This window comes from Chroicocephalus ridibundus, chromosome 1, assembly GCF_963924245.1.
Source record: "Chroicocephalus ridibundus chromosome 1, bChrRid1.1, whole genome shotgun sequence".
Lineage (NCBI taxonomy): Eukaryota > Metazoa > Chordata > Aves > Charadriiformes > Laridae > Chroicocephalus > Chroicocephalus ridibundus.
This window is the reverse complement of record NC_086284.1, coordinates 127,560,183-127,574,871: the sequence shown is the minus strand read 5'-3', so window position 1 is coordinate 127,574,871 and position 14,689 is coordinate 127,560,183. Positions and strand designations below refer to the sequence as shown.

Sequence of the window (14,689 nt, the reverse complement as noted above, 5' to 3'; positions counted from 1 at the left end):
GCAACTTCAACTGTAGTATTTTTTTTAAGCTTAATTCAGGTAGTAGAGTTCTTACTTAGAGAGGGATAAGCAGATGTATTTAACACTTCCAGGTCAATTATGGCTTCTTTTGAAGCAAATTATTTGGGCCCCTGCTCCATGATAGGATCCTGCTTCTAGATGAGTCACTCTCCTTCATCAGGCTGTTAGGTCAAGGAGACATCTTCTTGAGCACTGCACTCAAGCTCTCTGGTACATCACCTCTGTCACACATTGAGGAGCCAATGCAATGAACTAACAATAAAAAAATTTTTATTGTTACTTTGTAACACAAAATGAATAAATCCAGGATTCGAAGTAAGAGGCATTAAAAAAAACTGAATAAGAGGAATGTGACATAATTAAGTCATATTTTAAAACAAGGAGCCATAAGAATCTTTTCTAAACCCTTTTTCCTGCAATTCATCTCTTCCACAGCTCCATCTCATGCTGACATTTGTGCAGCCTGCTATTTGACCAGTGCTAGGGCAGTTGGAAAGAACGGTACATTCACGACCAACCACGTGCTAGTGCAGGAGTGAAATCTTTGTCCATACAGGTGAAAGAGTACAGAGTCAAAAAAACCTTCTATAGCAGGACACGGATTAAACGCTTTCCCTTCTTTCTGGCTCTAATGTCACAGAGTAGGACTCCTGAAGCAGAAGGTTTTCATGGCCAGGCCGAGCTGGATGCCCTCCTCCTGGCCCAGAGAACATTCTACACTGCAGCCTACATTCTACGTGTACAGCCCTTTGTGACACTGAACACGGCAGCACTTCCAGTCAGTTCTTTTCAGGGACACAGATGCTGGCAGTGGCCATAAGAAACAGTGTGTTAGACTGAGGCAGGATCTCTCATCAAGGAGCTGCATGATGGGACAACTACATCACTGGGATTTTCTAGAAAAATAATTACCTGCAATATGCGTTGAGGATGGAACGAGAGTCCCCAACAGCTGCTGAGCCTCCTGTCAGAAGCTGGATTAATTTAAAATATATGCCCTGCATCTTCTGCAATCACAAGGTCAATAATTCTGTCCTTACACATGGAAAATCGAGTGAGTAACTGAATACAAAGCTACCTATACTGGTCTTGTGAGCTGTTCAGGCTCCTCCATACCCTGAGAATGCACCAAGCCAATTAACTGAAAGGGACATTTGAATAAGGTCTTCCTTCCATACCAAGAAAGTGAGATCTTCAAATGTCCTCTTCAGTTCCCTCCAGGAAGGAAGGCATTCTACTGCTGACCGGTCCAGGTGACACTGTTGGCAGTCCACCTTACCCAGTCCCACTGGATAAGGATGTAACCTCCTCTGAACTCACTGGCCTGGCTTCGCATCTGCTGGGCCTTGAAGCGCCTGCCTGAAGACAAGATTTTTCAGCTGATCCAGTTTATTGTCTCTTAAGGCATCCCGTATGGCACTGAAGAAACCGAAGTAGTGCTGGAAGTTGTGCATCATGAGCAGGACACTGGCCAACAGCTCATTGGTCACGAGGAGGTGATGGACGTAGGCGCGAGTATGCCTCTGACAACAGTAACAGGTACATCCTTCCAGCAAAGGACCAAAATCCTCTTGGTATCTAAGGAGGAAGCAACGTTGGATAACATCAGTGGTACAGAAGACCCCATCAAGCAATAAGGAGTGCCCAGTTATGACGTGGCCTTTTGCAGGGACCTGAGCCCTGAAGTCCTGAGGGCCTAAAACCAGCTGCTGTAAGATGTGTTGACATCTGCGACCAGCACCACTGGCATGAAGGACTTCAAATATCACACAAGAACTCACTACAGAGCCAAAAGGCCACACATCTAAGTCAGAGGAGAACTCTGACTACATCCACAGCTAGGAGCAGAGAGAGGCCTTATCCATGCTTTTCCTGACAGAAAAGCTGCAGCACAAGACATGCCTCGCTAGCTATCACACAGTCTATAAAGGAGGAAGCTATCAGAAACAAGGATTTAATGATTCCACTATTCACAAAACAGTATTCCCCCCTCTAGTGCAAGATGCACCATTCTCACAAAGTGGAGAGAAGATGGAGCAGAGCAACACAGTTGTCCAGTCAGACAGCCTAGCAGTAGCTGTGGCAAAGAGGAAGGATGGACAGGTGGTACTCTGGCCAAAATTTTTGTGACGTATCCAGAAACTGCAGCATTGCTTTGCAGCTGCCCAAACTGAGTCAGAAAGTGGAGGATCTCCATAGTTTAAATAAAATCCAGCATCTAAAGACGACCCAAGTTAGATGTGGAAGACCAAAATGATCCCCAGACAACCTTTGTCAAGCTGCTGTCTTTCAGCTGGAACATAGTTATGACCACAGTAGGTCTGCTGGATAAATGATCAGAAAATCCCTGGCTTTAGGTCAGGCAAAAGATGCTTTCAGCCATGCACTGTTGCCTGATAACAAGCTAGAACACTTGTCCAACACTCTCCATTCAGTGTCCAGAAGAACTTTCTTCAACAACTTTAACTTCTATGAGGCGTCCCATCCAGCTACTGACAACATGCAATCAGATACAGAGGACAAAAGCACCATATGCCCTGACGCAGCTCCAGGTACCCTCCTCACAAACTCATGTACCTTTTGTCCTTCAGAAATATCTCAAACGGTGTCATTTCTGGGTCAGCTTTGGAGATTTCATCCTGGTCTTCTTCAGTACCATTCTTCTCCAGGTGCTGGGCTCCATTTTGTTTGAAAACTGTTTTAAATAAAAAGACAACAGCCTTTTATGAACAGACAGCAAGGGCAGAGGAAGGGTAGCAACCTTACAGGATGTATTTCTGCTACCCTCTTGCCAGATGAAAACTCCTGCCACAAGTTTCCACCTCTTTCCTAGAGTAAGCAACTATTTTTCTTTAATTGTCATAGGTTAGTTAACATAAATACAATTTTAGATGATTAAAACAGCAAGAGACAAGTGAAAACTAATCTACTAAACCTAATGAAGAGCTAGAGCTGAAACATCAGTATAACTTTTTGCTGCTCTACTGAGCTGAATTCTTAATAAAATGTCAAAAATATTTACAGTCTGAACTGCATGCTGAATAGAATGCAGTCACCTGAACAAATTGATTTTATTGAGATTTTGTTAGAGTAGACAGGCAACTCATCTGCATTCAATCATTCTACTTTCCATGCTGTCATCAGGCTCAGAGATTTAGACACCTTTTGTTTTTATTTTTTTTTTTTAAACAATTGGAATAAAAAGAGGCTGGTAGCACTGATGCAGAAGATATAGATTCCACATCTGCCTTCTCAGCAGTCTATCTTAAAAATAAAAAATGATCCTCTAATTTTGTAGGCTTGAATTTTTAGGCTTGTTCTTAAGTAGGATGTGTGTCTAGAAACATCAATATTAGTGTTTGCACAGTCCATGTCTACTGAGTGCTAAACAGAGACAGAACAAAGAGACTGTCCTTGCCCAGAATCTTATGATTTAAGAATAAGGTGATACAAGGTAAAGAACAACAAAGAGAAGGGTTAAAAATAATAATAAAAAAAAAAGCAGCAAGCACAAAGAAACAAGATGTTCTGTTCTATTCAGCTGGTTTTAAATTATCCAGGCAAGAAAAGCTGCTAGGTTCTACCCAGGAGGAAAAATGTAAAATGTTTTCCTGTATTAAAAACATTTAATAGGCCAAAACAAGACGGCTGCTTGAAACACATTTGATAGATGCTTTAATGGGCAAGACACTTGCTCCCATCTCACCGCGTAATGAAGCAGTGAGTTATGAACATGTCCATTTTGTTCTGATATGAACTAATGAATGCAAGGACAGAGAGGAAAGCTGCCCAAAGAAATGGGATCCCTAAGTTTTGTTGGCTAGAAAGGAGAAGGGACTTCAAAAATATCTTATTAAAACAAATACATATTCAATTAATTTGAGAGATCAAGTATCTTAGATCTCCACTTAAATAAGTCCAGCCTTCACTGCTAATGGTAACAGAAAATTTGCCAGTGGTCTCAAACAAAGAAACAAAAAACCAACCAACCAACCAAACACCCATCCACTTCTATTCTGCAAATGTTTAAGAAACATTTGAGCATCTTTTGGCTAATCAGACATTCAGACTCCAGGCTGAGGCCTCAAGTTGCCTTCAACAGGTTTCACACCAAATACCCCACCTTCCAGGGCACTACTTGACAGTGGAATTCCAGTTTTTTCCAGTGGTTACAGCACTTACTTCAGGAACAAAACCCTCAAATATAGATTCCTCCAAAGCACGAATTATGCTTGCCACAATACTAATTGATATAGTAAAAATTATAATGATCACCAAGAAGCTTACCTGCTGCTTCAGGATCTGGATGGCAGTCATAACTGAAAACCAAGGCACAGCCTCGCTCTGTCACTTGGAAGGGAAAGAAGCTCTCAAAAATGTCCACTCCCCTTTCAATGCACTCAAGCACCTCATCTGGTTTGCCTACACCATGGATGATTCTGTAAGACACCACAAAACGACAAATCTAGAACATTCTGAGCACAGGTAAGCAGGTACCTGAAGCAGAAGGCACATACACAGCACACGTAGCTTATCCCTGCAACTGCTAACTGGAAGGCAAGTGGGAAGGCACGTCATCACTCAGAATCCCATGTGCTTCCATTTCTCCACCTCCAACCCATCCAGTACGTGGCACGCTTTTCTTTATCCGCCATTTGAAAGACAGCAATAATCCCTCATTTACTGAGGAAAAATCTCATTCTGCCCATTATGTTTGAAGTGATTTTGTTTCTTTCACACACACAAAAATATACTTAAATTCAAAATTCACCTAACATCTGTGCCTTAGAACAGTCATTTTCCTTAGTCATGTTTGTGCCCCAGGGAACTACCAGTTTCCAGACACATGGGCCCCTCTGCTTTGTAACTGTTTAGAAGACAGTCTAAAAAGACTTGATCAAGAGCAGCAGAGACAGCAGTAGATGGCTAGTCAAAGATACAAGTCCTTGGGTGACAGACACAGCATATAACACTTGGAGAACTGCCTGGAAGAGAATACACTAATGAGAAGTGTCACTGGGAAGAGAAAAGATCCTTGGTCTATTCTTCCCTCCTCTCTACACTCTACCTGCTCAAATGAATTACCCAAAAACCTGGGCTGTAACATCTCCTGGGACGTGGCATTAAGAGCCAGGAAGAGCCCAGCTGGATTGCCATCAATGGTAATAGAGATCCTGCTGTTAGCCAAATTTATCTGGCAGCTTCCCTGAGGGTGGGTGAAGCAGAAGAGAAGAGAGAAGTGCCTGCTCTCCTGCAGGTGCATGGCTGGGCTGACAGCTAATGTAGGGCAATGATCTAACCAGATAATTAGGAAAATACACAAGGGCTGATAAATGAAGTCGCAAGATGCCATTTTTAGTCACTTTTCTAAGTACTCCAATTAAATTGATGAGCACAGAATGAGGATGGGAGAAGTTTACAGCATGAGTGTCTTATGTTTCAGGCTTTAATGGCAGGGAGAAAATGATACTCAATTGTTAAAACAGTAGCTCTGCGTATATGATCAAAATCCTTGCTAAAACTTATCTTTGCACAGGTAAGGACAAACATTTTTCCTTGCAAGGGTTCTGATACTATTGAAAAGGAAAATAAATTTTACCAAGAGACTTCAGCATCTTTAGGTACATGAAAGGGCTCTAAAGAGTACACTCATAAGATCGTTTCACTGTCACACAAGAAGCAGTCGCTTCTTGGGTGAAACACAGGAAGTGTTTGTCTTCTAGAGAATTTCATATTGGGGTAGAAAACAGCTGCAAAACAACTCCAGACAGAATAGCAAGGGTGATTCAGGAAAGCAGGATTGTCTGAAATTCACTTGAGGTGCTTATAAGACGCCCTAGGGCTAGCCAGCTTTCTTCTTATAAAGAGGTCAGAAACACCTGTCTTAACCAGACAAGCGAACTATTTGATAGGTGAGGCAGATACAGTGATAGCCACTAAGGTTAGCTGAGCAGATTGGACTCTAATGCTCCCAGGGGATCTTTTTAAGTAGCTCAACCAGACAGGATGGCTATAACCCAGCAAGCCTTCCAATTGTCAGGAAAATTCAAACCCCAGGCACCGCTAAGCATGGACAAGCTGCAGCACCAGACACATGCTTTCACATTTAATTTCCTTTTGAACACCATTAGGTCAGAGCAGCCTCAGCTAGCAGAGGGCTGCACAACTACTGAAAGACAATGGGGCCTGAGTCACTCTAATCAGGAAACGATGAAAAAAGCACCCATACTACTTCTGTTGCAGCTGCTCTTGCAAGAGCAGCCCATGCAAAAGCCAGCAAGCTCAACCCAATTAAGAAACCCTCTAGCAAACGTTAGCATGTACTGTCTGGTAGTCTTTAGTTACTGTTAGTCATTTATAAGAGGCCAAGAATGCTGCCACTCTTGTCCATGGATCAGATGGGCATAACCAACAACTCCGAATACACAACAGTTCCCACACGATGCCAGTCCAAGCAGAGAATACAATTGTTTTGGGCCAGGCTGTACCACCTCTGGTAGTTCACAGGCTCAGTGCCTCAGGTACTAGGCCAGAGCTGTCTGCCATAAGATTGTGTAAGCACTGGCTGGTTCTGTCAGCACCCCTCTCTGCTCTCCTCCAGTTCACACCAGAGAGAACTGGTAACATGGCAGTTTTTCTGAGAAGAAATACCTGTAAAATAGGTTGATGATAACATTCTTGTTTGAGCTGAACCGCAAGTACATCATGGCCTCAGAGGCCAAATGCAAACTACCCAGACATATCCCACCTGTAATTCTTCCCCAAAAAAGTAAAGACGACTTGAACGAAAAGCTTGATTATTCTCCAAACATGGAGAATCCTCATACCCACCGTGTAAGCACAGCTTGGTGCGAGTTGCAGCTAAAAATTGAAACAAGGGTTGAAGACTGCAGCCTGATAATGGCAGAATTTATGCAGCCTGGCACACACACGGAGCTGTGCAATACAGTGATTATTTCCTACAGTGACATTGCACAGCAGCCTGTAGACGCTCATCCTAACAGGACAGATGGACTTCTTGGGATATTGCCCACACAACTTACCTTGGTTTATCCTCTGGCAACTCTGCTGTGACAGAAGCTATCAGTTTCAACTTGGTCTCCTTGGCCATGGCACATCCCTGGAAGCCATCTAGCAGAAAGCCACCCACAGGTCGCTTGGCAGTCTCCCTGGCTGATCTGAGCCTCTCTTCCAAGATATCTCCACCTTCAATTGCCCCAAACATTACACTTCCTTGTAGTTCCTGGCCCAGGAGAAAGCTACAAGTGTTAGAGCATGCTCTGCCAAAGACACGCAAGAGATCTTCACAGCCCAGACTCCAGATGCCTGCTACGTAAGCCCTACATTCCCAGGAACTTGCCAGAGTGTCTCATCCCATGCAAGGCTACTCCCCACGCAACACTGTGAAGTCTAAGTTTAAGGCAGAAATGGGATTAGGACGGACAAGATTCTGCTCCTTATCTTGACACTAACCCACTGAGAATTTTGGTGCCATTCTTCCCACCTCTCTATAGAAGGCAATAGCCACAGATCATCTTTGTAAATGGCTTATTACAGATGTCCCCTCAGCACTACATGTGTCAGTGCAGAATACAAAGCAGGTGCCATTATCCTGGCTGTCAGACACCAGACCTCACAATGAATTGCCTTTCAGGGGATACCAATATCAGCTCCTGTAACCCATTTTCCTTTGTAGTACAGATTCAGATAATATGTCCCTTTTCACCAAAAGGGAAGGAAGTTTCAAAACTGCTGGGAGAAACAAAGAATAGTCCTGGCAAATTCTAGCAAGTCCTCCCTCACTTGGAACTGAGGGGACTTCAGAGCAAAAAGATGGGTTGTCTCAATCTGAATGAGAAGATCCTACTTTGCCCATGTAGACAAGCATGAAGGTAAGTGAAAGAAATGCACTACAGTTCAAAAGCAGAAAAAACCTACCCAATAAAACCAAGTAGTTCTCCTCAACTAGTAGAGATGGGTATCCTGGAGCAGGAGGCAGTTATTAAAAGAGAGTGGCAGAAGGAAACCCCACTGTGCTACTGGTTATACTTCATCCAGGACTGTCACCTGGGCATTCTCTTCTACATATGCATGGCAAAACTTCCTACTAAATCACATCCTGGGACTGGCCCAGGATGCAGCATAGAACAAAAAGCAGCGGCAGTGCTATTGCCCTGATATTTTGGGGACCTTACCGGTGATTTCTCTAGCAGCTGAAGGCATGCATCCAGGAAGGAAAGTGACCTATCCACGGACTTCTTGGCCCTTTTTCTACCAACTTCCCCAGAAATAGTGTCTCCATCAGAGATGCACTGGAACCAGTCTGGCTGGATGGCCCGCTGTATGTCCATGAACTTGGAAGCTGTCATTTCCATGCGCCCTGAGGTCCCCCACAGGGACACCGTCTGTCAAGGAATAATAGGGATGAAGGTTAGTTGCAAAGGTTAACAGAACTTAAGGGTGAAAGGAGAGAAGGGATGGGTCATTCCAGATACTGGAATGATGCTTCATAGAAAAGCTCTCCAGGAGCATGGCTCAGATAACCAGCTGCCTTTGGCACAATGAGTGAAAGGAGATAAATGACCAAATTGGGATTTCTGGGATAGTCTTTGGTGAAACCATCACACACACTCAACACAGTGACTTCTCAACATGTTTGGAAGTCTGAAATAGAGCAGTTGACCTATCATCACACAAATTAGTGGCAAAATTGGGAAAAAAATTAACAAGAGGAAAAGACTTAATTCCTGTCAAAGTTATGTTGTCATCACATGAAAAGCAGCAAAGGCCGCAATGGGAAATACAGCTCGCTAATTTTCTGTACGCAATACAAAACTAAGAAACTAATTCCTCTTCCGAGCAGTGAATTCATACCATCCATGTGAATATATGTATATATATATAAATCACACAGACACAATAGAAAGACAACAAAAGGTTGTTAGTCAATCCAATGTTATTTTAGGTCCGAAATCCAGCCACTTCAGAAGGGATTGAAATGCCAAGCGCAAAAGAAATTCACAGCTTTCAAACTGAGCAACATAAGGAATGGCAGGTACTCATGAAGATTGTACACAGAGTCTCCTCAGCCTGTTTACATGCTTTCCATTCTGTGTGCGCTGATGGGCACCCACCTTCCATCATTACTCCATGTTACCCTCATAAAAGACTCTAAAGAAAGATAAAAGCACTTGCGCTGAGAGGTTATGTTACCTGAGCACTTCTGGGCTATCAGGTGTTACTATTCGATTCCTAAATGCTCACACTCACAAAATGTTACTGCAGCCACTGCAGCTATGCATGCTACCATGTTTCATCCTATTCTGTGAAATCTGTAATTAACCCGTGAGTGCAGCTTGGCAGTTGGTTTCCTTGTATTATTGTTAGACTTGTGACACTGCTGCTCCAAAATTTTAAAGGGGTATTCAAGTAGATTAAGTATTGAGATCAAGTCCTTTAGAAGTTAGTTCTTTTCATCTCCAACTCCATTAGTGCTTTTTAAAATGAGGAATGGTTTTCAGCTATCAAAAATAGCTTATAGCTTGAAGCGTTATGAGGACTTTTGGGGGCTTGAGGATTTAAACGCATTCTCCTAGGCTATGCCAGACAGATTAAGCAGTGCAGTTCTCATGCATACTAATCCACAAATTGAATTTGATCATCTGATGCAAAAGAACCGAGCAGAACAATTATTTTTTTTGTCTGGTCTCGACAAAAAACAAAAGGATTGTGCAAATACACCATGTCTGTTGTCCGTCTATCTCTCCTGATTACTTTTGGCCTCATCAGCCCATTTCACTAAATTTGAGCAACAAAGAAACAGACAGAAGTCTCCAAAGCAGTAACGTTTTTGTAAATTTCCAATTAAAAAACCAAAAGCAATTCCAAAGGAGGAAGATCCCAAATTAGTACCTGCAGAATAACTGGAACACAGCAACTTGCCTGGAGAAGTTGTGGATGCCCCATCCCTGGAAGTGTTCAAGGCCAGGCTGGATGGGGCTTTGAGCAACCTGGTCTAGTGGGAGGTGTCCCTGCCCATGGCAGGAGGTTGGAACTAGGTGATCTTTAAGGTCCCTTCCAACCCAAACCATTCTATGGTTATATGATTCTATAACTATACGTTGTTCTGCAGCAGCATGTTGGCAAGTTAGTACCTGCTGCCTCTTACATGAGAGCATCAAGGAACAACTGGTGAAGGCAGGCGGAGGAAAGTCAGAACTGTTTGAGCCAAAGGGTACAGAGTGTAATCAAGTCTAGTTACGTTTGTTCTGCTGTGCAGAGGAAAAAAGCTGCTTTAAGAAATAAAATAGCCACGTGGCTTAGAGAACTAAGCGTTACCCCATGATTATTTAAATCCAGCCTGTGCCAGGCTTTCTGTCCCATTGCTTTCAAAAAGCTTTAATAAGTATTTTTCAGGAGAGATCCAGCTGCAGGCAGCCTTGCAACAAGGTGACAAAAATCTTTACCAGTTTCAAAAAAAGAAAAAATAACTAAATGAAACCTCCCACACCCATGCTTAGATCGCTGCTGTCACCTCATAGCTGCACAATGGTGAGACAAGCTTCAGGTAATTCCTTCCCTGCAGAGAGACAGGACTCAACCTGGTTCCCAGCAGCAAAGAATATACACTCCAAAAAAAAAAAACCATTATGGCAGTAGTAACCCTCTGTCATTCACTGACCTTTCACCAAATGTGACTGTACCCAAACAGGCCTTGGGACTGACCATATCTGAGCAGCTGCCAGGAGTGGCCCCTCCAGGCCAAAGCTGCAGCAGGCAACATGTGGATCGCCCAGGGAACGTGTGTACCCATGGGATGGAATGGCCAAACATCCACAAAACCACATGCTCCTGGATCACTGAGCCACCTTCCTGCAGAAATACTAAGTTCCTCCCCTTTATGGGCCTGTAGCAGACTGTAAATACACACACAGAAGTTCAGGTTTGCTTACCAGCTGGATCACCGTAAGCTTGTACAGCACATAAGCTAAAACACATGTATTTTCTTTTACTACCATTAACCACAACATCAGAGCTCTCCTTCCTATCTGAATTGCCACTTAACTGTTCAGGGAACACACTGCCAAGTAAGAAAGTGTCCAGCTTTATTTAGTTGGAGTTATAAGCATGTAAATGACATTTCTCTTTGTGCAAAGATTTATTTTTCTACAAAGCATAAAAAACATCTTGTGGCTGTCTAAGCATACCCACACAGATGGGGGGAGGACTGGCAGCTTTCTTACTGGAACTTTAATTGGATTCTTTCAAGCCTTTACAGTTACTGTACCTTGTTTGTGTTGTAGCCAGATGGACAGGGAGTGACTGGGTCATGAAGGGAGCAGTACAGCACTGCATCTGGCATACCTGGAAAGTGACAGACACCGAGCAGAATTTCATGAACCAAAACAAAGCTAATGCAAAGATGTGGTTTGTAAATCTGCAAAAGGGTATTCTCCCACACACAAGTAAACCCATTCTGACAAAGAAAATATTGTTCACTTGATGTCTCAGCACCAAAGGCAGCACTTTTTCCCCAGCTTTACTAGCTGCAGGGAGAAGAGTGCAGCAGCAGGACAAATCATCAAATAATACCCTTTGGTTCAGCAATCTACACAGCTCCTTTGAGATTTATTTATGTTTCTTCTTGGTAATACTTCTACTGCTAAAATTTGCCAGACACAACAGCTGACTCACTTGACCACTCAACTGATACACTGGAGACATCCAATACAACCTAAACCGAGCAACAGCCTCAAGCCTAGAAATGTTAAGGAAGGCCAACATATAGTGAGAGATCAGATCAACTGCAGAAATGAGAAATTTATCATCCCTGCCAGATTGGAGGTTTCATATTTCATACAATAAACTAGACAGTATGTCACAATTACATACAGTTTTTATCTTCACAGATAGTCACTGAAATTGGTGAAGCCTCCAAGAAGTTTCAGATAAAAGAGATAAGAGATTTTCAATTTTTCTTGAAGGACTAAGTTGTCCCAAGGCAGCTGAAGTTTATTGAAAGTTGGGTGCAAACTTCCTTTGGAAATCCAAGCCATAACTTTGCTTATGTAATGAAATGCATGTCCAAAATTTTAATGTGCCCCCCCCTCCCCCCCCCAAAAAGCTTGGCCTCCATTTATAGGAAAAAATGTTAATTTTTTAAAAAATTATAATAATTTACATTCATAACGTATGTTTAACTGGCACATACAAAATATTCATGAAAATATCTCAGCTTTGATACAAGCATTAGGAACTCACAATTTTTTTTTCTTGCAAAGCCCATTAGATTACATATACAAAAAACTGTCTGTAAATTATAGATGTTAAAGACATGCCACCACTTCAACAGGATTTACCCTATACTCAGTATAGCCTGAGATACACAAACAAAGCATCCCAGAGAAGCTTGTTGAGTTGGCTCATTGTCCTCCAGTTCTCTGACCTACCTCCCCAGATGCAAATACAGGTTATGATACAGATATACATATAAGATGCTAACTCCACATTCACTACATACTCAGTTTCCTTCACCACAGATCTTGCCCGCATAATGCATGTGGTCAGGCTTTTACCGATCTGTTACAACAACCAGAGGAAAAACCCAGGAGTTACGAACACAGGAACTGCTGCTTTACTCATTCTTATCATCGAGGTGTTAAGATAAACATTTCATTTATGAACTGCTCCATAAATAGAGCACAGGGACTGATGAAGATCACAAAGGCTTGATGCAGTAGCTGAGGGCTATGGCAACATTGACTGCTTTGCATTTGACTATCCATAAGTAAAACAGTATATTCCTAAAACTGACTCTTTAACATGGAAAAATTGAAGAATACAGGGAGCAAGTACAGTCCAACTGCTAAACTGACAGGAACAAAGAACGGGAGAAAAACGAGCTTCTTCGCCCGTGTCTTTAGTTTCTCAAAGCTCCCGAAAATCAAATATGGGTTCTTTCCCTAACATCCTCTCAGAACAATAGCTCGGAAGCTGACTGACAAGTGTCCACCAGCTGAGACTGATTTGATGTGGGGTGCTTTGCTTGCTTACTCTTCATACCGTATGAAGATTTCCTGTTGGAAATCTTCAGATGAAACCAACTGCTTTATGAGAATCAAAAAAAGCCAGCTTGAGCAGAAAGATACTCTCAGGAAATGTATTTGGACAGCTGTATAGGGAAGGCCATTTTCATGACATTTTTTACTTCTCCTCATCAAAAAAAGTCAGAAATTACATTTGGCAAGATTCATTTGCAGCAGTGATTGGGGGCTCAGTTCTAATCTCAACTTTTGTGCTAAGCTCATCCCAGTCAATGCTGAAGGCTGGGTGTAGAAAAAAAGAAACAAAGCAAAACTACATATTTTCACAGTGTTTGAAGGATTTTTGGCCCTACTATTAACAACATAGTATTTCAAGTCTTTCTCAATGCCATTTGAGTGAGAAAACGTCTAAATGTGGAAAGCCTATGCCTACATCTTTCTGCCCGCTGTACTGCCTAAAAACATACCAGTGGGATCTACCTGCATTTTCTCTCCAGACACACAAACACACACACTTTACCTATAAATTTTGCAGCTCCTTCTTTATATTCTTCTAGGACCTCATGAAGTTCTGCCCTGCATCCAGATACAGAAACACATTAACTAAGCAAACAACTGTCAAGAAAGATCAGTGGTTTCATAACTAAGGCTTCTGTTTCCATACTTATGTGTTGTGTGAACTTGGATTGGTTTACACACTGACAGTTGCCATCTAGCTATCAGGGTGCAAAGCAGGGACAGACGGAACTAAGCACCAGAGACAAACAGCTCAAGAATCACAGCTTACAAACTGGGGCACTCTTAATTCTGTGGTAAAAAGGCAGAGCTTTTTCCTGCCCTGACCAGTGACCACTGACTTGCTGGAGAGCATGAAGTGACACTGTAACTTTCTGGGTAACGTTACTAACGTGTATCACCCAACAACTAGAAAAGCTAAGGAGGGGAGAGCTTCTAACAAGCTTTATGACGTTAGCCTTTCCTTTCAGTTGCCACTTACCTAACTAGTTTTGAGATCTGGCTGTGTCTAAAGCTGGTTATTCTGCTGGGAAGATGCCTGTGAAGCAGCTAAGAGGGGTTTGACCAAAACACGCTCAAAAACTGGGCAGCCCTCTAGGTCCTTTACCTCCACCTGCTTCCTACCAAGTCACTACACCTCCCTTCGACGGGGAAGCAACACAGGGGCAATGGAACTTCAATATTTTGCCTCGCACCCAGGGAAGCGAGCAGCCCCCCACGACGCCAGCACCCAGGAAGCCTCGCTGCGCCCCCCTCGCAGACACCCCCCGGCCGCGGTACTCACATGGTGGGCAGGGTGAGCTGGGCCACGGCGGGGACGCCGCTGACCTCCTGCAGGGTGTCGCGGGTGAGGTGGGGGGCCGAGCCGGTCCGCGTGTAGAGGAGGCAGCCCGGCAGCGCCAGGGCGGCGGCCCCGCTCCTGCCCAGGCCCGCCAGCGTGCCCAGCCGCCCGCCGCCCGCTCCACACAGCTTCAACTTCATCGTCGGCCTCGGAGCACGGTTAACGGCAGGGGTGAGAGCCCCGCCGCTTCCCGTACCCGCTCCAATCACCTCCCGCGGCGTCATCAGCCTGCGCCGGCGGCGGAGACATTTCCCTTTCCGTCCCCCGC

The 14,689-nt window shown here is 43.5% G+C and overlaps 1 protein-coding gene across 2 annotated transcripts; it reads right to left on the bottom strand.

Moving 5' to 3' along the window:
• Positions 1-274: 274 nt before the first annotated feature.
• Positions 275-14,645, bottom strand: QTRT2 (queuine tRNA-ribosyltransferase accessory subunit 2). Of its 2 annotated transcripts, XM_063351244.1 has the most exons (8): positions 14,365-14,645; positions 13,585-13,640; positions 11,309-11,385; positions 8,217-8,426; positions 7,065-7,264; positions 4,309-4,460; positions 2,599-2,716; positions 275-1,599 (listed from the first exon to the last, which is right to left on the bottom strand). In XM_063351244.1, the coding sequence occupies exons 1-8, from the start codon at positions 14,643-14,645 to the stop codon at positions 1,338-1,340; spliced, it is 1,356 nt and encodes a 451-aa protein (XP_063207314.1). In that variant the 3' UTR covers positions 275-1,337. The 2 variants fall into 2 exon arrangements, with proteins under 2 accessions (XP_063207314.1, XP_063207324.1); XM_063351254.1 differs by lacking the exon at positions 13,585-13,640 and having other exon boundaries at positions 14,365-14,483.
• Between the last annotated feature and the right edge of the window lie 44 nt (positions 14,646-14,689).